Here is a 21,402-nt window from a genome sequence, read left to right as displayed (position 1 = left end):
TGAACTGTATGACTCGAGAATGACTTGATATACATTTTTATATAAATCATCGCAACATCCATTGATAAACAAAATGAAAGCAACGGAACCATTGACGTCATCAGATTCTGCGCGATTGCGTGACGCTGCACAAGCCCAGAAATAGCCTACATCGCGGTGATCGCGCTAAATACAAAAACATCTCCCTGCATCGTATCTTTTTGGATATAAACACTAGAAAATGACCATATTCATGCAAGAAGATTTGTTGTACGCATAATAACTGGCAAGGGATATCGACGACCATCACAACCTCGAACAGTCGAACTTCATTCACCACGTCTAAAAGTAAGCTATGTCTTGTTTAACCTGTTTGTTATAGTTAATTTGACTATCTTTAAATCTAGAGAGAATAATATTGGTCAAAACAGCATGCCTCTTTATACACAATTATGTTTTTAAATGTAGCTTAATGTTGTCAATATTCAAATGATAATTAATGATGGTATATGTTTTGTATAACATTTGCCACATTTCTTTTTAAATCATGCTTTAAAGCCAAAAATGTTGTTCTTTCCAATGACGAAAAACAATATAGAAAACTGTTAGTTTTGTCGTTTATGTTTCTCTTAATGTTATCAGGGGGTTGGTGGCAAAAAATGCCAGCAGAATTAATATGCACCCAAAATTCAAAATGTGGTGGAAAAATGGCCCTAGTATGAGTTATTTTCATAATTATAACATATATAAAAATATATTTCCAGATTATTGGGGCGATTGCAAATGTGATGATTTTATAAAACAGTTCAGTAAACAAAGAGTGAATATTGTGATGTGACATTTTAGACATAATATTCCAAATATTTTCTGTTTTTGCTCTATTTCTCCAATGACAATAGCTCCAAACAAGCCACAGAAAGAGTTATGCGTATTTGTGATTCAGTGACCTAGTTGCTTAGTTCCAGAACGAATCTGTCATTTTGAACAAATCAGTTGACTGCTTCTATGACTCGTACATTCATTTCCTTCTCTGGAATCACACTACGTTAACTGACTAGAGGCCCAAAGAGAAGGAAATGAATAGTTGAAATAAAGTCGTTATTTTTGTTGTTTTTTTGCGCACAAAAAGAATTCTCGTCGCTTGATAAACTTAAGATTGAGCCACTGTAGTCACTTGGACTATTTTAACGATGTCTTTAATAACTTTTCGAGGCCGGCAAGTTCAATCCCTGAAGAAGCCTATGGACTAGTATGGAGGATTGATCCAGCTCTCAGATTTCATCAAAAATATCTTAATTCGTGTTCCGAAGATGAACGAAAGTCTTACGGGGTTGGAACAACATGAGGGAGAGTAATTACTGACAGAATTTTCATTTTTGGGTGAACTATCCCTTTAACTACATTTTTAATAAATGTGTTAATGACAATCATACTTTAAATATATTTCTAAAAAGTGTACTAGAACTACATTGGTAATAAATATATGTTTAATTACATTTTTAAGAAATATGCTAAATACAAATATATTTTAATTATATTTCAAAAAAAATTTATTCAAAATACATTGTAATAAATATTTGCTTATTTATACTTTTAAGAAATATGATAAAAATAAGCATACGTTTAGTGATGTTTTAGTGTATTTACAGAAAACATACTTGTGTTACTAACTTAAAGTATTTTTTATGTTTACTTTGTGTGTATAGCAAAACGATTAATATTTTAGTTTGGTTACACTATTTAAAACCATGTATAGGCCTACTGCAATATATTTTTTAATATTTATGTAATAGCATGTGCTTCAGCCCTGCTTTTAAAAATATTGTGAAAAACATGTTTAACATTTTAATATATTTAAATAACACATCAATAAATATATCAGATATTCAAATGAATTCTTAAACTAATTGCATACCGGTATATGCATAAAAAAAATGTATATATACTTATATATATATATATATATATATATATATACAGTATGTGTGTGTGTGTGTTGGTGCGTTCAAGTCCTCCTGGGAAGTTCGTACGTACGAGGTGGGAAGTCGTGTGTACGACGGCAGTGCGTTCAAGTCACTTTCATCGGAGTAAGATGGCGGAGTACTTTCTCTTAATTAATTACACAAAAATACAGTAAGGTTCTTAAACTCTTGTTCTAGAAAATGAAGAACAATTAAATTGGCATCAGATGTACTCTGTTTTTTAATGTTTTTAATTAATTTATGAAGCCACTGCCAACTTTATCGTTACATGTTGCATTGTTATATTATAATGCAATCATATTCTGTGCAAGCAATTAGCTTAACTGCGCTGTAAATAGAAAACCTTGACAATATCACTGCCTAATATTTAAGTATTGTGGTTTTACGCCATGTTTTGTGGACACGCCCACAACTCGGAAAGATCGGGGCTTAGAGAAAATACCGAGCTCCCCACTGGTATTTATGACATTGTGGTGGCGTTCAAGTGCATTCAACTCGTAAATACGATCTATACGAGATGACTTGAACGCACCATGTGTGTGTGTTTATTTATTTCGAGGTGCATAGATTTCGACCAATCAGAGCCAAGCTTTTCAAACCAAGCATGCAGGTAATTGTCCAATCACACACTGCCATTTGAAATTACAAGTTGGGCGGGCAACGGATACTGTGGTATTCCAACTATACGGATATTTCAACAGAAATCATGTCTTTTCCGAAATTTGCTTTGTATTATTTCCCTGACTCTGACCTAGTGAAGGTGGACAGCACCATATTAAGAGAACACAGACGAGCAGAATACCAGGTCAGCTCCCGCGAACAACTGCAGTGAAGAGGGCTACGACATGGACAAAGCAAGACACTGCCAGCAAAGATCTTACTTCTTTGGGGGTAAGTTTATTAGTTTAAGTGATTAGTATAAGTGGCTTTATTCTCACTTTGGGTTTAGAAAATATTTTCAGAAGTTGATGCCGATGCTCTATGTTAGATAACGTGGATTACTGACGTTAATCGATAACTTGACACTGACGCGAGCTACATACGTTACGTAGATCAACTTAGTCAATTGTTATAGATCCTTAATCTAGACAGTGACATAAAACAACTATAAAAACATTGCACACTGTGTTTGCAGAAAACAAAATGGTTATTAATAGTGATTACACGGCTTGATTGTCCCTTGGACAAGTAACTTAAATCGGTGAACATAATAACGTAGGCCTAACACAATGTTAACGTACTTATTTGTGTTGTAATAATTTATCCTTAAGCTCTAATTAAACTTACACATTTGTAAAATTTAAATCCATAAAATGTTAGGCTAATTCATTAATATTAGGCTGTCAGTTTTCATGTCAATATCTTACATTTGATAAATAGGCCTATATTAAGTTGTAATCATCCACTTTAAGCTTTTACAAAACGAATTAAATAACTTGCACTGCGAAATTAAAACGGTAATAACTAATGATATGAGAGTTTTTAAATTTAATACATAACCAATACATTTGCAAAGATTTTTTTTATTTTTTATTAAACCGTCAGTAGATGACGTCGAGTAACGTTAGGCCTAATAGTTGAGCCTCTTTGTTTGTAACTTTTCGTTGGTGAAAAACAACAAAAACAGTCAATAGTGTGTCTAAAATGTAAGCGACTTATAATAACTGCTTGTAAGTTATCTATCTTGAATAACTACTTTATTTTTTATTTTTTTTGCGTGATATTTTGGAAAACCGCATTCTTGAGATATTGTTAAGATAACGTTATATTAAATTTGAAAAATAAAAATATGAATCATTCTCTCAGTGTTACTACTTGTCTGGTAGTGTTACGTCAGAGACGAGGACACAAGATGCAAGTAAAAGCTCTTTATTAACCCTCTGGGGTCCAAGGTGTTTTTGGGGTCCTTGAGATGTTTTGACATACTCTGACATTTGTGCTTTTTTCAGTTGCTTATAAACATATTAATGGCACAGGTGAAATTACACTCTATATAGCACACACAGGGCTACCATAATGTGTTATCAACATGTATGTACATATTTGTATTTTTGAGAGAATATTGTTTATGCGTGGTTATTGAAAAAACTAAAACTTAAAGTTTCTGAAATAAGGCCACAAAACACATACTAAATATCTGTCCACAAGACTTTTGACTAATGGATGTTGTCGCCTAGAGTTTTTTCTTCAAAATCATCTGAAAATCATTATGCCTTATCATTCACATAAAACAATAGATTGGTTTAAATTTAAAAATGACACTTTTTGTTTGGAAAGGCAATATGCGCAGGGGTGTGACCTGCTGTGATTCACACCTGAGAAGACAATGGGCCCGCATAATGAGCGCATAATGGGGCTGCATACTAATGACCCTTTCATTCAGGTGTGTCACTGAGCCACAAGAATGCAATGACAATATATATATATATATATATATATATATATATATGCCTATATAATACAAAATTGGTTCACAGTTCCAATTATTTATTTATTTTTCAAATTGTGCTTGCAAATTGTATAATATCAAATGTAAAAATTTCTAGTAATTGTGCAGTTAATTATCATACTGTTTTAACAGAAAGTTTGGGAATGTATCCCAAATGTGTCACTAATAAAACACAATACAAATAATTTAAAGAGAAGGCTTATATTGAGCTTTTAAGATTTACCTAAGATTTATTTATATGTAGCCTACATATATTTTTGCTATTTTAATAAAAAGGTTACAATTACAACAACAATTAAAATTTTAACTATATTTCAAATGTAATCTTTCTTTGTATTATATACTAAAGTATACATTTTATCATACATATTTCACAGTTGCGGATTAATTAGTTTGAATATAGCTTACAATCGAACAAACACTATAATAACATCTTAGCAAACGAGCTTATTTGATGTGGCAGTATTTTACAGTAAAAACGACATCTTGTCTTTCATATGTAACATATCGTTTTTATGATTAGGACATATAAATGTTAATTTGCAGTTTAATACGTTGCTTATACAAAAATATTTTATTTCAACATATTTCAGTCGATTTTTACTCATCTCAGTATTGGAATATAGTTAGGTAAAAGCTGTTCATTCATTCACACACAAAAACGCGATTCAAACAGTCTTTTTGTTTACAGACACTATTCCATATCGCGATTAGCACAAAGCACTTGAAAATAAAGAATGTACCTATTTCCTCGGCTGGATCCGTTGCTCCTCCAAATGAAACTACCTGTAGCCTACTTCTGAGGTAATTTTTTCTAGGATTATTATTAAGATAGTACTATTATTCCTCACAGCGTCTCTCAGAGTTTCTTTCGGTGGGTTATCCAGCTGATGTGGGTGTGGATCGCCTCAGAGCATTTGTGTTTGAATAGAGCGCGTGCTCCGTGGGCGTGGTCAAATTAACTTTAATGAGCTGAGACGAGAACGACTATCATCTCTCTCTTTTCGTACAGATTACATAAAATGAGAAAAACAATTTTTTATACAAATTACTTCATTTAAAAGAAGATAATTCAGGCTTCATGCCTGTGTGCCTGTATACCTGTTTGACTGAGTATTTGCAGAGTTACAGATGATTTTTCGGACGCGTTTCAGAATGGACTTCACTGACAGAGAGAACGCAGAACGCGCGTCATGTTTATTTTTCTTTATTAGGCGAAAAGCACAACACTTTGTTTTTATTATGAGGTTCCACAAAAAAAATACAAACTTAACAGGATCGAATGATGTACAACACTTATATGTAAGATCAAAATTAACAGAGTAATTTGAGTCTCTTTTGCACTGATAAGGAAAAAAGTGAGCTGGTATCGCCGGCGAGACCGCCGGCCCCAGAGAGTTAATAGTGTAAGTAAAGATGATGATAATGATAGTCCAGGTTTAGCAGGCGGTGGCGCAGGGACTTCGATGGTCAGACACAGAGTGAAGGATGAAGTGCAGGGTGCTCAGAAGAGTGATGATGTAATCCAGACACGAAACGAAATCCAACACGACGAAAACCGGAACACAGGAACTCGAGACGGGACACGAAGCACAGGAACAGGCACAGGAAACACGAGGACTTCATACAACGATCTGACAATGGGAATGAGAAAGTAGTAAGTCTTTATAGGAGATGAGATGAGTGGCAGCTGGTACTGGTGAGTGATCGCAGCTGAATACTGATCAACTGATGATGCGGACACACCCACTCACACACTCGCACACATGTAAACAACAAAGCACGAGACTAGAGAGAAACACTGGATCCAAATACCGTGACAGTACCCCTCCCCCTAGGAATGCCTCCTGGCGTTCCCAGGACTCCTTACCTGTCGATTGTGATCATCGATAAGGGAGTGATCCAGAATGTCTCTAGCCGGTACCAACCTTCTCTCCTCAGGACCGTAACCTTCCCAGTCCACCAAGTACTGGAATCCACGCCCCCTCCGCCTTGAGTCCAGCACACGATTGACCGAATAAGTTGGTTCCCCATCTACGAGTCGCGGCGGGGGAGGAACCGGGATAGGCGGATTAAAGTGAGAATGAAATACGGGTTTAATTTTGGATACATGAAAGACGGGGTGAATTGTCCTGTACACCGGAGGAAGGTTGAGGCGGACTGCCACCGGACTAATGATCTTGGTGACAGTGAACGGGCCAATGAATTTGGGAGCAAGTTTATTAGACACGGAGCGGAGAGGAATGTTCTTGGTAGAAAGCCACACTTTTTGACCAACGACGTATACGGGAGGCCTAGACCGGTGGCGATCGGCTTTGGCCTTGGTGCGCAACCCCACTTGGAGAAGAGTCTCACGGGCTCTAGTCCAAGTGCGGTGACACCTCTGGACGAAGGCGTGAGCAGAGGGGACCGCGACCTCGGATTCCAGACTAGGAAAAATTGGTGGCTGGTAACCTACGCTACACTCAAACGGAGATAGGCCCGTGGATGACACTGGCAACGTGTTGTGGGCGTACTCCACCATAGAAAGTTGTTGACTCCATGAGGAAGGGTTCTTGGAAACCAAACATCGTAACGTTCTCTCCAAATCTTGGTTGGCTCTCTCAGTTTGGCCATTGCTCTGGGGGTGGAACCCTGAGGACAGACTGACAGTCGCCCCAGAAGCTTACAAAATTCTCGCCAAAATTTGGACACAAACTGGGGTCCCCTGTCAGAAACCACGTCTGTCGGGAGGCCATGTAACCGAAAGACGTGGTCAACGACAATCACCGCTGTCTCCTTGGCTGAGGGTAATTTGGGCAAGGGAATGAAATGAGCCGCCTTCGAGAACCGGTCCACTACGGTCAAAACTACCGTATGACCCTGGGAGGGTGGGAGGGCGGTAACGAAATCTAGAGCGATATGAGACCAGGGTCTCGAAGGGACTGGCAGCGGTTGGAGTAACCCATCTGGGGGTCGATTGGAAGTCTTACCAGTGGCACAAACTGAGCAAGCCACAACAAAACTGTGAATGTCACGAGCCATGAGAGGCCACCAGAACCGTTGTTTGACTAAAAACCTAGTGCGATTAACTCCTGGATGACAAGCCACATTGGAAGAATGCCCCCACTGAATGACGCTGGACCTCAAACCCTCAGGCACAAATAAACGATTCGGTGGGCAACCGACCGGGGGCGTTACCCCTTCTAAGGCCTTCCTGACCTTCGATTCGACCTCCCATACGAGTGTGGAGATGAATAGGGTCTCTGGTAAAATGCACTCGGGAGTAGACGGGCGTTCGGAACGATCAAAAATGCGCGATAAAGAATCGGGTTTGATGTTCTTAGAACCCGGGCGGTACGAAAGAGTAAAATCAAAACGACCGAAAAAAAGTGCCCACCGAGCCTGCCTGGAGTTCAACCTTTTAGCAGTTCGAATGTATTCTAAGTTCTTGTGGTTGGTCCAAACGATAAAAGGTACCCCCGACCCTTCTAACCAGTGACGCCACTCCTCCAATGCTAACTTGACTGCCAACAACTCTCTGTTCCCAATGTCATAATTGCGTTCGGCAGGGGACAGACGGTGAGACAAAAACGCGCAAGGATGCATCTTGTCGTCTGAAAGAGAGCGCTGGGATAACACTGCTCCTGCCCCTACCTCTGACGCGTCGACCTCCACCACGAACTGACATGATGGATCAGGGGTTGTCAGAATGGGGGCTGAAACGAAGCAACCCTTCAATTTGGCAAACGCAGCCTCGGCTGCGTCTGACCACCTGAACGTCGTTCTGGGGGAGGTCAAAGCGGTCAGAGGTGCGGCTAAGTTGGCTGAAGTTGCGAATAAAACGTCTGTAGAAATTGGCGAACCCCAGAAATCTCAGTAGGGCCTTACGAGACTCTGGACTTGGCCACTCTACCACAGCCTTGATCTTCTCAGGATCCATGCGCATTCCCTCAACCGACACGATGTATCCTAGGAATGGGACAGACTGTGCATGAAAATCGCATTTCTCCGCCTTGACAAAAGCCCATTCTCTAGCAACCTCTGAAGCACTCGTCGGACGTGCTGCACGTGTTCCTGGAGAGAAGAAGAAAAAATCAGTATGTCGTCCAGGTAGACATAGATGAACTGATCTTTCATATCTCGCAGCACGTCATTGACGAGTGCCTGGAAGACCGCTGGACTGTTGGAAAGCCCGAAAGGCATAACCAAATATTCAAAGTGTCCCCTGGGGGTGTTAAACGCGGTCTTCCACTCATCCCCCTCCCTGATGCGGACCAAATGATAGGCATTACGTAAATCCAATTTTGTGAAGATGGTCGCTCCCTGAAACCTCTCGAAGGCTGAAGACATCAACGGCAAAGGATAAGTATTCTTTACCGTGATGTTGTTCAACCCCCGGTAGTCAATACAAGGTCGCAGAGACCCATCCTTCTTCCCCACAAAAAAGAACCCCGCCCCCGCTGGAGAAGAGGAAGGGCGGATGAACCCTGTTGCTAGAGAATCAGAAATATATTTCTCCATAGCCTCCCTCTCAAGTGTAGAGAGCGAATATAACTTGCCCTTGGGCGGAGCCGTACCTGGTAATAAGTCTATGGCACAGTCATAGGGACGATGCGGAGGGAGAGAAGCAGCCCGAGACTTACTGAACACCTCCTTCAGGTCCAGATACTCCGCGGGCACGTTAGATAGATCCACTGCCTCCTCCTGCAACACAGGGACAGAAACAGACGGACAGGCAGACACTAGACAAGACTTATGACACTGATTACTCCATGAAGACACAGACTTGAGCTGCCAGTCCACTTTAGGGTTGTGCCGGACGAGCCAAGGGTGACCGAGGACAATGGGTGCAAGGGGGGTGTTCAGGATATAGAACGAGATGGTCTCGGTGTGGTTGCCTGATGTGGTGAGGGTGATGTCTTCTGTGGCAAACGTGATGTTGGGAAGTGTTTGTCCATTAAGTGCGTGTACAGCAATCTGATGTGTGAGGGTCTTGAGGGGAATCTTGAATTGACGTGCAAATGAGTGATCCATTAAGTTACCTTCTGCTCCGGAGTCCAAGAGTGCTCGACAGTCGTGAGTGAGTGTTGACCATCTCAGTCTTACCGGAAGGAGGGTAGATGTAGATGAGGTCTTCTCGGCGGAGATCCCACCCGATAGTAGCCTCATACTTACTATCGGGCTTGCCCTTTTACCGGACAGTTGTAAGCATAGTGTCCGGTTCCACCACAGTACAGGCAAAGGCCCTGGGACCTCCGCCTTTCCCTCTCCTCCCGGGAAAGCCGAGCTCGACCCACCTGAATGGGCTCGTGATCGTCGACGGGGCTGACCGCGTCCCCGCCTCCAACTCGTGGTCCCTCGGCTCCTGCCAGAGGGCGTCTACTCATAGCGTGGCCACCAACTCGGGACAGTCGGGCATCAACTCTGAGAGCTAAAGCGATGAGTTCATTAAGAGACTGGGGCAGGTCCAAAGCGTAGATTTCTCTTCGGACGCGGTCAGCCAGCCCATGCAGGAACATGTCCCACTGCGCCTCCTCGTTCCATTTGCTCTCCGCTGCAAGGGTCCGGAACTCGACTGAATAGTCCGACACCGACCTTTCTCCTTGACGTAACTCAGCCAGCATTCTTGCAGCTTCTCTTCCGCCGGCCGTCCGGTCGAAAACTCTCTTCATCTCAGCGGAGAGCTCCTGGAACGAGGTGCAGCATGGATCGTCGTTTTCCCACACCGCCGTTCCCCATAGTGCCGCTTTCCCAGTCAGGAGGGTGAGCACAAAGGCGACCTTGGAACGCTCAGTCCGGAAAGTCTGAGGCTGGAGCGAAAAATGCATGGAGCACCGGGTTAAGAAGGCTCGGCAAAATCTTGGATCACCTGAATAATGCTCTGGGGAAGGTAGGCGTGGCTCCGACTGGGATGGGCTCTCCGATGGTGTGGGGGGAACGGCCGGTGCGGGCGGCGCAGTGGGAGCTCGTAGCTGTTGGATCTGCCGGGTGAGCTCGGACACCTGCGCCACTAACGCCTGAACAGCGCGACCAGTATCATTTAAATTCTTCTCCTGAACGTCCAGACGAGCCATACTGTTACTCAAACAGTCCTCCATGGTCGGCGCTGATGTACTTGCTGTGTCCATTCTTGGTCAGATCGTTCTGTTACGTCAGAGACGAGGACACAAGATGCAAGTAAAAGCTCTTTATTAATAGTGTAAGTAAAGATGATGATAATGATAGTCCAGGTTTAGCAGGCGGTGGCGCAGGGACTTCGATGGTCAGACACAGAGTGAAGGATGAAGTGCAGGGTGCTCAGAAGAGTGATGATGTAATCCAGACACGAAACGAAATCCAACACGACGAAAACCGGAACACAGGAACTCGAGACGGGACACGAAGCACAGGAACAGGCACAGGAAACACGAGGACTTCATACAACGATCTGACAATGGGAATGAGAAAGTGGTAAGTCTTTATAGGAGATGAGATGAGTGGCAGCTGGTACTGGTGAGTGATCGCAGCTGAATACTGATCAACTGATGATGCGGACACACCCACTCACACACTCGCACACATGTAAACAACAAAGCACGAGACTAGAGAGAAACACTGGATCCAAATACCGTGACAGGTAGGGCTAGTAAAAATACTCTTTTCACTTATCCTTTCAGAAAAATACACAGAAAAAGTGTTTATGTCGAGCCCTGTATTTTAGAATAGCTACATATAACATTACATTCAATAACAGAAATATGATTTCTATTGGAAATTGTAAAAGTGGTATTTTCCTCTGTTGTTTCTGTAAAACTCTTTTTTTGAATTACATTAAAAAATGTTATTGAATGTCTACTGTTAAAATATATGAACTAAGCATTATATGCAAAAATATTTAATTTTGACCAGGTGAAAAAGACATACTATTAAAAATGTACTTAAGTATGTTTTTAGTACAATACAAATATAATTTAATGCATTTATAATACATTTAACAGTACGTCTTTTTCACCTTCTAATACAACAAGTAGGGAAATGTCAAAACATCATACTGTGTTGTAATAAAAAACGTGTTACGACTTTACGACTGTAAGCTCTGTTCCCTGAGAACAGGGAATGAGACACTGTATGGATTATGCTATGGGTAACGCCCTCCAGGTGAACTGGTGTCTGAAAAGCTATAAAATCACGGCAATCAAATTTGGCGACAGCCTATGACTATATTAGTACGACCCAGAAGTATAACAGGGGCGCCTAGATATGCAGTGCAAGTTCCCTTTCAAAAGGGAACAGTGACTTTTTTAACAGAGGTTAATTTTGCTTTTTCCCTTTTCATAGATACTGTGATCAAACAGTTTCCGACCACGACAGTGTCTGAGGTGCGAGCACTGATTAGAAGAAAATGCAACAATGAGGCAAACTCCAAGACCAATCACTTCAATTCACTTGAAGGATGAAGGTTTTTTTTTTGCAGCTATTGTATATCACTTTGTTTGAGTTTTTTTCTTCTGTTTAATACCTCTGCAGATCAATGCATTTTATGTATTTTGTTTAGTTTTTATATGATGCTGTACTGATGTAGTGCATTAAAGTTTACTATCTTTCAAAGAGTGTTTGAGTGTGTTTTTACTGTGTGTTTTACTGAATTATAAGTTTTCACTGTATTTTAATACATTAAAATATATTATTTTCATATTTAATGGTTTTGTAAAAATATATGTTTAATATACTGTCTTATAGTGTTCTACTAATACATTATTAATAAGCTGATATTATATTTAAAATATACTTGGAACACATTAATGTGAAGCTAAAAATATACTTCAGCTGTATTTCTAAAGTAGATTTAAAGTGTATTAAAAATACAATTTAAAGAAGTGCTATTATATTACACTAAATGTACTTAAAATAGTTCCATTTTAACACAATTAAATATAATAAAATATATTACTATTACCTTAAAATTGAACTTAAATACATATTAACGTACACTTAGTATACTTAAAGTTGTTTCAAAATAACACATTTAATACATACTTAATACAGTAAACTTAAAATACATTAAGTATATCAAAATAAGCACAATTTAAATATATTTCCTTTTCACCTGGGGATACAATGCAATTGTACTGTAAGTGTGCTTAATTGCTCATGAATCTTGTTTTCATTAGTGTATTTTAGTGCACTTGAAGTTTAAAAAAAGTTGTTCCATTTTAGTATACTATTTACACTAGAAGTGTAGTCAAATAGATGTTAAGTTGAAGTTAATACATAATTTAATACACTTAACTATACTTGGATTTGACGAAAATAGTACAAAATGTAGAAAATATACTTAGTACACTTTATTAAAGTATATTTTTAATAGAATTATTTTTCACCTGGGCCTTCAAGTAAAGTGTTACCAACATATCAAAATGAACGTGAAACAGTCAAGATCCAAATGATTTCAGTTGATCTCTAATTATATGGTGAAATGAGTTCTAGTTGCTGTGTAGGTCTATTAACTACAGTATGATGCTTTGTCCATATTAATTAAGTATATGGACGATGTCATATACATCTAAACATAAGTCATAAATGCACAAGTATAAAGAGAAAAAAAAAACTTTTTTGTCAATAGTCAGCAAAGAGTTTTTTTTAGCCCCCCAACCGGAAATCACATGAATATGACCACAGTGGTTGTGGCTGCTGAAAGCAAAAGCTCAAAAGCAGAAGTTCAGAGCAGTGCAATCCACTTGAAGAAACAACTTCTAATAATCTCACATCTAACTCCAGCAGACTGAATATGTCTTATGGTAATATGAACATTCCCAGGAAAGATGGCATGGACAGAGAAGATGAAGAAGAGATGGATATCTACGCTAATGTGGATCCTATAAACGGCTCTGATGTCAGGACAGAAGCGGAGAACTCCCAAACACCTCAACACACAGGTACTAAGATTAATTGCATTATAACACACACATTTGAATAATACAAGCAATTAGCAATGATCTTCATATCTGTGGTGTTCAGGAAGTGATAGTGTGAGGAACCGAAGCTCCAGAGCAGCTCTCGTGTGTTTGGTTCTGCTGTGTTTGGTTCTGCGGACTGCGGTCATAGTGCTGTGTGTCCACATCAAGACAAAGAGCACTAACTACCCTGAAGAGACACACCAGCTACTAACCAGGTATACCAACCTCACAGAAGAGAGAGATGAGCTACTTACCAGGAACACCAACCTCACAGAAGAGAGGGATGAGCTACTTACCAGGAACATGCAATTGATAAAAGAGAGAGATGGATTATCATCAAGTAACCTTGACCTGATTAAACACAGAGACCAGTTAAATAAGGAGAAAAATGACCTGTCAAAAAGTCTTCGTGAAAAGGGTAAACATGAAGTATACTTTATAGGATACATATGGAGTGAATTTTGTGCCATAATTAAACAAACAAATCCAGCATTTTGCAAACAAACTCAATCTGCTTTATAAAGGAAAACTCGACTCGCAAACAAACAGAAAGAAATAATGCAAATACAAAGGTTACTTGAGCGAAAACGCAGAGGAGTAACACATATGCATTGTTTTACAAATATAAATAAATGAGCCTAGATAATTTTCCACAAATAAATACAAACCATCCTACAAATTGCATGTAACATTTGAAAAAATACCAAATCTAGTGCATACAAATGCATATCTGTCTGTTATGATTGTGAGACACTTGGCTTTTTATGAGATCTCTCGGCTCGATTTTCTCACAAATGCAGTTGAGAAACCCTTCTAAAACAGTAGATGGCGCTAAGCTAGGGGATGAGTTTAGCGCTAGTCTCCCGAGAGAAGCACATTGCTGTGTCCCAATTCGCCTACTTGTACTACGCCCTAAAAGTGTGTACTCTTTTTGTGAAGAAAAAGTGTGTAGCAAAAGAATACACAAGCTTTGGGACATACTACTTCGTCATCTTTAACGGACAGATCTGTCGCGTACATCCTATCACCATAAACTGCCCTGTCAATCATCCTGTCACCGTAAACTGCCCTGTCAATCATCCTGTCACAGTAAACTGCCCTTTCAATCATCCTATCACCGTAAACTGCCCTTTCAATCATCCTGTCACCGTAAACTGCCCTTTCAATCATCCTATCACCATAAACTGCCCTGTCAATCATCCTGTCACCGTAAACTGCCCTGTCAATCATCCTATCACCGTAAACTGCCCTGTCATTCATCCTGTCACCGTACACTGCCCTGTCAATCATCCTATCACCATAAACTGCCCTGTCAATCATCCTGTCACCGTACACTGCCCTGTCAATCATCCTATCACCATAAACTGCCCTGTCAATCATCCTGTCACCGTACACTGCCCTTTCAATCATCCTATCACCATAAACTGCCCTGTCAATCATCCTGTCACCGTAAACTGCCCTTTCAATCATCCTATCACCATAAACTGCCCTGTCAATCATCCTGTCACCGTACACTGCCCTGTCAATCATCCTGTCACCGTAAACTGCCCTGTCAATCATCCTATCACCATAAACTGCCCTGTCATTCATCCTGTCACCGTACACTGCCCTGTCAATCATCCTGTCACCATAAACTGCCCTGTCAATCATCCTGTCACCGTAAACTGCCCTTTCAATCATCCTATCACCATAAACTGCCCTGTCAATCATCCTGTCACCGTAAACTGCCCTGTCAATCATCCTATCACCGTAAACTGCCCTGTCATTCATCCTGTCACCGTACACTGCCCTGTCAATCATCCTGTCACCATAAACTGCCCTGTCAATCATCCTGTCACCGTAAACTGCCCTGTCAATCATCCTGTCACAGTAAACTGCCCTTTCAATCATCCTATCACCGTAAACTGCCCTTTCAATCATCCTGTCACCGTAAACTGCCCTTTCAATCATCCTGTCACCATAAACTGCCCTGTCAATCATCCTGTCACCGTAAACTGCCCTGTCAATCATCCTGTCACAGTAAACTGCCCTTTCAATCATCCTATCACCGTAAACTGCCCTTTCAATCATCCTGTCACCGTAAACTGCCCTTTCAATCATCCTATCACCATAAACTGCCCTGTCAATCATCCTGTCACCGCAAACTGCCCTTTCAATCATCCTATCACCGTAAACTGCCCTGTCAATCATCCTGTCACCGCAAACTGCCCTTTCAATCATCCTGTCACAGTAAACTGCCCTGTCAATCATCCTGTCACCGCAAACTGCCCTTTCAATCATCCTGTCACAGTAAACTGCCCTTTCAATCATCCTGTCACCGTAAACTGCCCTTTCAATCATCCTGTCACCGTAAACTGCCCTTTCAATCATCCTATCACCGTAAACTGCCCTGTCAATCATCCTGTCACCGCAAACTGCCGTCAATCATCCTGTCACCGTAAACTGCCCTGTCAATCATCCTGTCACCGTAAACTGCCCTGTCAATCATCCTGTCACCGTAAACTGCCCTGTCAATCATCCTGTCACCGTAAACTCCCCTGTCAATCATCCTGTCACCGTAAACTGCCCTGTCAATCATCCTGTCACCGTAAACTGCCCTGTCAATCATCCTGTCACCGTAAACTGCCCTGTCAATCATCCTGTCACCGCAAACTGCCCTGTCAATCATCCTGTCAATCATCCTGTAATGATTACGCTCAAATCAAGGCGCCCTATTTAACCCTCTGGGGACCAGAAACGCGCCGGCGCGTTTTGCTCGTTTTTTTTCACATAGCAGAAAAATAGACTTAAAGTACTACCATCATTTCTGTTCATATAGAGTTAAGAAATATGAGAAAATAATCTGTTAAATGTCTACTTTTTTATGTGCCCACATACAATCGAAATAAAATATTGTGCTTTTGTAAAATAAAGAAAATAAACAGGGTGTGCGTTCTGCCTCTCAGTCACCGTGAACTTTTTTTCTGGAGCACGTCTCTAATCTTCAACACAACTCAGCTAATACTATTCACCCAGCCATAAGCAATATATCTTTTAAATCATTTGAGTTTGTACTTTTAAATGATCCGATTCAAAACTAAAATTAATATTCTCCGTTTATGTCATCTATATAAAAAGAGAGACGTGTCAGCCCGTCTCATTATCGTTCTCTCAGCTGATTATCACTGGTAATGTGACACGCCCACGGAGAGCACGCGCTATTCAAACGCAAATATGTGAAGCAACACATTGAGACGCGTTAACGCCCATAAACTCTGAAAACACACATTATTTTTTAGTCAGATTAATCTACTGTCGTCTTGCGCGGCTATATGAGGAACAATCCTGGGACATTTACCACTGGGTTTATTTTCACTTCGAGGATGAACAGATTCAGCTGAGAAGTAAGTGTTTTTTGCAAGTGCTTTGTTCTAATCGCGATATAGAATAACGTAGTGTCTGTAAACGGAAAAATAGCATAGGCTACTGTTAAATGTGAATCATGTGTGTGTGTGTGTGTGTGTGTGTGTGTGTGTGTGTGTGTGTGTGTGTGTGTGTGTGTGTGTGTGTGTGTGTGTGTGTGTGTGTGTGTGTGTGTGTGTGTGTGTGTGTGTGTGTGTGAATGAATGAATGAATGAATGAACGCACAGATATGCACTGTTACAGACTAAATAACAGACAACATTTCGTTGACTCGTTTTGGATAAAGTGTTTACTCTAAAATAGACATCAAATAAGCTTTTGTTAGGAGTTTCTGCTCATATGTTAAATATATAGTATGTTTTGTCAATAAACTAATCAACTAAGATGTTATAGTGTTTGTTCAAGCTATATCAAAATAATGAATCCTCAACTTTGAAATATGTATGATCAAACTAAGACATTTATGGAGAAAGACAATTTTCTTTTCAAGATGTTTCCAACTCTAACTTTGAACTTTGAACTGAAATAAAACCATGTCTATATGGTGAAGGGTGTGTGATAGAAGTGTCCAGACGTATGCACCCTGTATTTTCCTTATATAAATCCAAACAATCTAAAAGCCATTCTTTTTTAAATCTCCTCATTCTTTGTGCAAGGCTCCTGTAATGATATGGCCTGATAGCACCTAATAGGGCCATTATGGGGAGGGTCTTTGTCTTTCTCAGGTGTGGAATGCCACACATATTAATGAGAGATCACGCCTCCTGCATAAAGCTTTCTCAAACAAAACACGTCATTAAAAATGTAAAAGACTTTATTGACTTATCTGAATGAGTAGTCAGGATGATTCTCACATAGTTTTGGAGCAAATATTCTAGGCTATGTGATACAATTTTCAAAAGTCTTGTGAAGAAATAATCAATATGTGTTTTGTGGTCTTATTTCAGCAACTTTCATTTTTATTTTTTTCAACCACGCATAAACATTATTCTATAAAAAATACAAACATGTACATACATGTTGCTCAGATCTCATGGTAGCCAAGTTTGTGCTATATAGAGTGAATTTACACCTTTGCCATTAACATGTTTATAAATAACTGAAAAAAGCACAAATGTCAGTGCATGTCAAAACATCCCAAGGGCCCCAAAAACACTCTGGTCCCCAGAGGGTTAAGCAGATTCAGTTCGCTCCTAACTGCTTGCTGCTCGCTTCTCTGCAGCCCGCCAACTCCCCAGCTCCTCCTTGTCGTGTATAACGTGGCATTTGCTATTCTGTTATCGTTGCTGCTCTGTTCATAGGGGGAATAGTTCAGCTCTCCCAGTCCTAAACTGTGTGAGTGTTCCCTAATGCTGCTGACAATGATTGACAGGGCAGTTTGCGGTGACAGGATGATTGACAGGGCAGTTTACGGTGACAGGGCAGTTTACGGTGATAGGATGATTGACAGGGCAGTTTACGGTGACAGGGCAGTTTACGGTGACAGGGCAGTTTACGGTGACAGGATGATTGACAGGGCAGTTTACGGTGACAGGGCAGTTTACGGTGATAGGATGATTGACAGGGCAGTTTGCGGTGACAGGATGATTGACAGGGCAGTTTACGGTGACAGGATGATTGACAGGGCAGTTTGCGGTGACAGGATGATTGACAGGGCAGTTTGCGGTGACAGGATGATTGACAGGGCAGTTTACGGTGACAGGATGATTGACAGGGCAGTTTACGGTGACAGGATGATTGACAGGGCAGTTTACGGTGACAGGATGATTGACAGGGCAGTTTACGGTGACAGGATGATTGACAGGGCAGTTTACGGTGACAGGATGATTGACAGGGCAGTTTGCGGTGACAGGATGATTGACAGGGCAGTTTGCGGTGACAGGATGATTGACAGGGCAGTTTACGGTGACAGGATGATTGACAGGGCAGTTTGCGGTGCGCCTTGATTTGAGCGTAATCATTAGCGGCGAGAGGAGTTGAACAGCTGATGCGCTAATGCAGATCAGCTGATGAGACCGTGTGTTGGCCAATAGCGTTAGCAGCGTCTTGACTACTTGGCCTGCCAGAACTGACGCCGACGCTCAATTTTATTTCTTTTAACTTTTTTTTTTTTTTTTGCAAAACATACAGAGAATACATTTTTAAGACATACAACTTGAATACAATATAGAAAAATGTATTAACAATATGTTCAATGTCATCAGAATACAAATGAGAAAAGAACAATGAGCTGAAAACTAAAATAAATAAATAATAAAGATAGAGAAGAAGAACATGAAGGAAAGATATTAATCTATACATCAGTTACACTGTAGAAATTGTTTCATGTTATGTTTAAATTTTCATGAAGAAAAGTTTCATAAGATATGTTAGGTAATGTAGGGTCCAAATTTTTAAAGTTGAGACACTGACACACAGATATATAACGCGTATTTTAAAAGCATTTTGTAAAGTAAAAAAAAAAATGTATTTGCAACCGTTATGTTAACAGCATTATATTCCGTGCTGCGTTGTCATGGGAACATCCCAGGTGAAAATAATGAGGAAATTACGTTGTCTTTCGTTGCTCCCTTCATCAAGTGCGTTCCACACGGCTACATAACAGCACACTAGTGCACACTAGAGCCCTGCTCACTCCAAAGTCCCACTTAAGGGCTCTGCCGTCTGCCCTTCGAAGCGAGTAGGGCATAGGGTGCTCACGAGCAATAAGCACGTCCCAGCCGGTTCGTCACTTATTATTTGGTTCCCCTGGAAACATTTCCATTGCGGTCTGTGTTATTTGCAGCGCGTTTCTGTATTTGGTTGTGTTGTGAGTATTTGTAGCACACGTGTGTTGTGAAACTGATGAAGATGTTTTCTTAATTTGCAGGTGTTTTTTTTCTATTTGCATGTGTTTTCTTCAGTTGCAGCGTTGAGCTCGGTCGGTCACCGTAATAATGAACCTTTTTGGAGGTTTTCTTTTGCAAAATGTTTATTAAAGATCTAGACAGAAATCCACATTAGCACTTAGTAGCACTTCTCTCTCTCTAGGACAGGGGAATCTAACTATAAGCTGAAAGCTCTGCCATCATATGTTGCTTTTTACATTTTTTCGGACGCGTGTAAAATGACCAAATCAGTGATTATGTCTACACTGAACGAGTCTATTTCTGTCATTCTCCCTAAATTATTGAGAACATTTCATTTAATTGAAATGAGGGTTTCTCAACTGCATTTGTGAGAAAATCAAGCCGAGAGATCTCATAAAAAGCCAATGTCTCACAATCATAACAGACAGATATGCATTTGTATGGACTAGATTTGGTATTTTTTCAAATGTTACAAGCAATTTGTAGGATGGCTTGTATTTTTTTGTAAAAAATTATCTAGGTTCATTTATTTATATTTGTAAAACACAATGCATATGTGTTACTCCTCTGCGTTTTCGCTCAAATTGATCTTTGTCTTTGCATATTTCTTTCTGTTTGTTTGCAAGATTGCTTTGCAAAGCAGATTGAGTTTGTTTGCAAAATGCTGGATTTGTTCGTTTAATTATGGCACAAACCTCACTCCATAGATATATTACTAATTATTTAGGTGAAACCGGTTAAAATAAAGTTTGTGGATCAGTGTGATGGAGTGAAAGTGCTTAAACCTAAACTGGTTGTGTTTACAGATGGATGGATTTACTATAAATCCAGTCTTTACTTCCTTTCCACTGAGAAGAAGAGCTGGACTGAGAGCAGAAGATACTGTACAGAGAGAGGAGCCGATCTGATCATCATAAACAACAGAGAAGAACTAGTGAGTTAACTCATTTTCTGACTGGATGATAGTTTATAGGAAGAAAATGGTTCATTCTCTTTAAGATCTAAATGTGTTGTTGTTTCATTTTCTCAGGGTTTTGTTAAGAAAATATCTGCTAATGTTAAAGTCTGGATTGGTGTGACTGACGGTGATGTGGAGAACACATGGAAATGGGTTGATGGAAGCACACTGAACTCTGGGTGAGAAATCAATGAATTACACTGATTATTGTCTAATAAATTAATCTCACAGTCAGTATCATATCACACAGAAAGCAAAGGCTGATCTTTAATTTCAGGTTCTGGGTGTCTGGAGAGCCAAATAGTTTCAAAGGAATTGATGAAGATTGTGCTCTAAATAATGGGCCAGGATTTGCTGATTATCCATGTAATGATGCTTTTCAGTGGATCTGTGAGGACGTCATTTTAAAATAAGTCAATTCATGAACTGCAGGTTTAGGTAAAAAATACATAAAGGTGTTTCCTAGTTCAGTATGTCAGTCCGTTCAACTGATGATGAAAGAAATCTTGAACTTCATCCACTTTTTTAAATTTAATCTATTTTATTAAGTATTTTTGTTATTTGAAGGTCACATTAAAGGGGTCATATAATGCCATTTTTGTGCAAGCTAATATGATTCATTAGGGTCTAAATTGAAAGTTTGTAATATACTTTAATTAAAAATTCTCATTAGTATTGTAAGAAAACACTTATTTTACCTGGTCAAAAACAGCTCTGTTTTCAGCACGCCGTTTCAGTGTATATGACTTTAAATGATAATGAGCTTTGCTGACTCCGCCTCTCTGTTCTATGCGTCACCAGAGCCGGCTCTGGCGTACACCGTTTGTAACACAATAACACAATAACCATACCGCGTTGTTCAGTA

The 21,402-nt window shown here is 40.0% G+C and overlaps 1 protein-coding gene across 1 annotated transcript; it reads left to right on the top strand.

Moving 5' to 3' along the window:
- Positions 1-13,174: 13,174 nt before the first annotated feature.
- On the top strand, positions 13,175-20,997 carry LOC130102448 (C-type lectin domain family 17, member A-like). Its single transcript, XM_056268476.1, has 6 exons — positions 13,175-13,307; positions 13,390-13,543; positions 13,586-13,746; positions 20,386-20,513; positions 20,610-20,716; positions 20,815-20,997. The coding sequence occupies exons 1-6, from the start codon at positions 13,175-13,177 to the stop codon at positions 20,948-20,950; spliced, it is 819 nt and encodes a 272-aa protein (XP_056124451.1). The 3' UTR covers positions 20,951-20,997.
- The last annotated feature ends 405 nt before the right edge of the window (positions 20,998-21,402 follow it).

This window comes from Rhinichthys klamathensis, unplaced genomic scaffold (genome assembly GCF_029890125.1).
Source record: "Rhinichthys klamathensis goyatoka isolate OS25496 unplaced genomic scaffold, OSU_Roscu_1.1 h1tg000272l_1, whole genome shotgun sequence".
Lineage (NCBI taxonomy): Eukaryota > Metazoa > Chordata > Actinopteri > Cypriniformes > Leuciscidae > Rhinichthys > Rhinichthys klamathensis.
The sequence above is the reverse complement of the archived record's forward strand: the minus strand, read 5'-3'. Positions and strand labels throughout refer to the sequence as shown.

Excerpts from the sequence above, each read along its gene's own strand:
- LOC130102448 (XM_056268476.1), top strand. The coding sequence starts at position 13,175 with ATGAACATTCCCAGGAAAGATGGCATGGACAGAGAAGATGAAGAAGAG. Across the intron at positions 13,747-20,385 it reads AAAAAGTCTTCGTGAAAAGG|ATGGATGGATTTACTATAAA; the intron begins GTAAACATGAAG and ends TTGTGTTTACAG. Across the intron at positions 20,514-20,609 it reads TAAACAACAGAGAAGAACTA|GGTTTTGTTAAGAAAATATC; the intron begins GTGAGTTAACTC and ends TCATTTTCTCAG.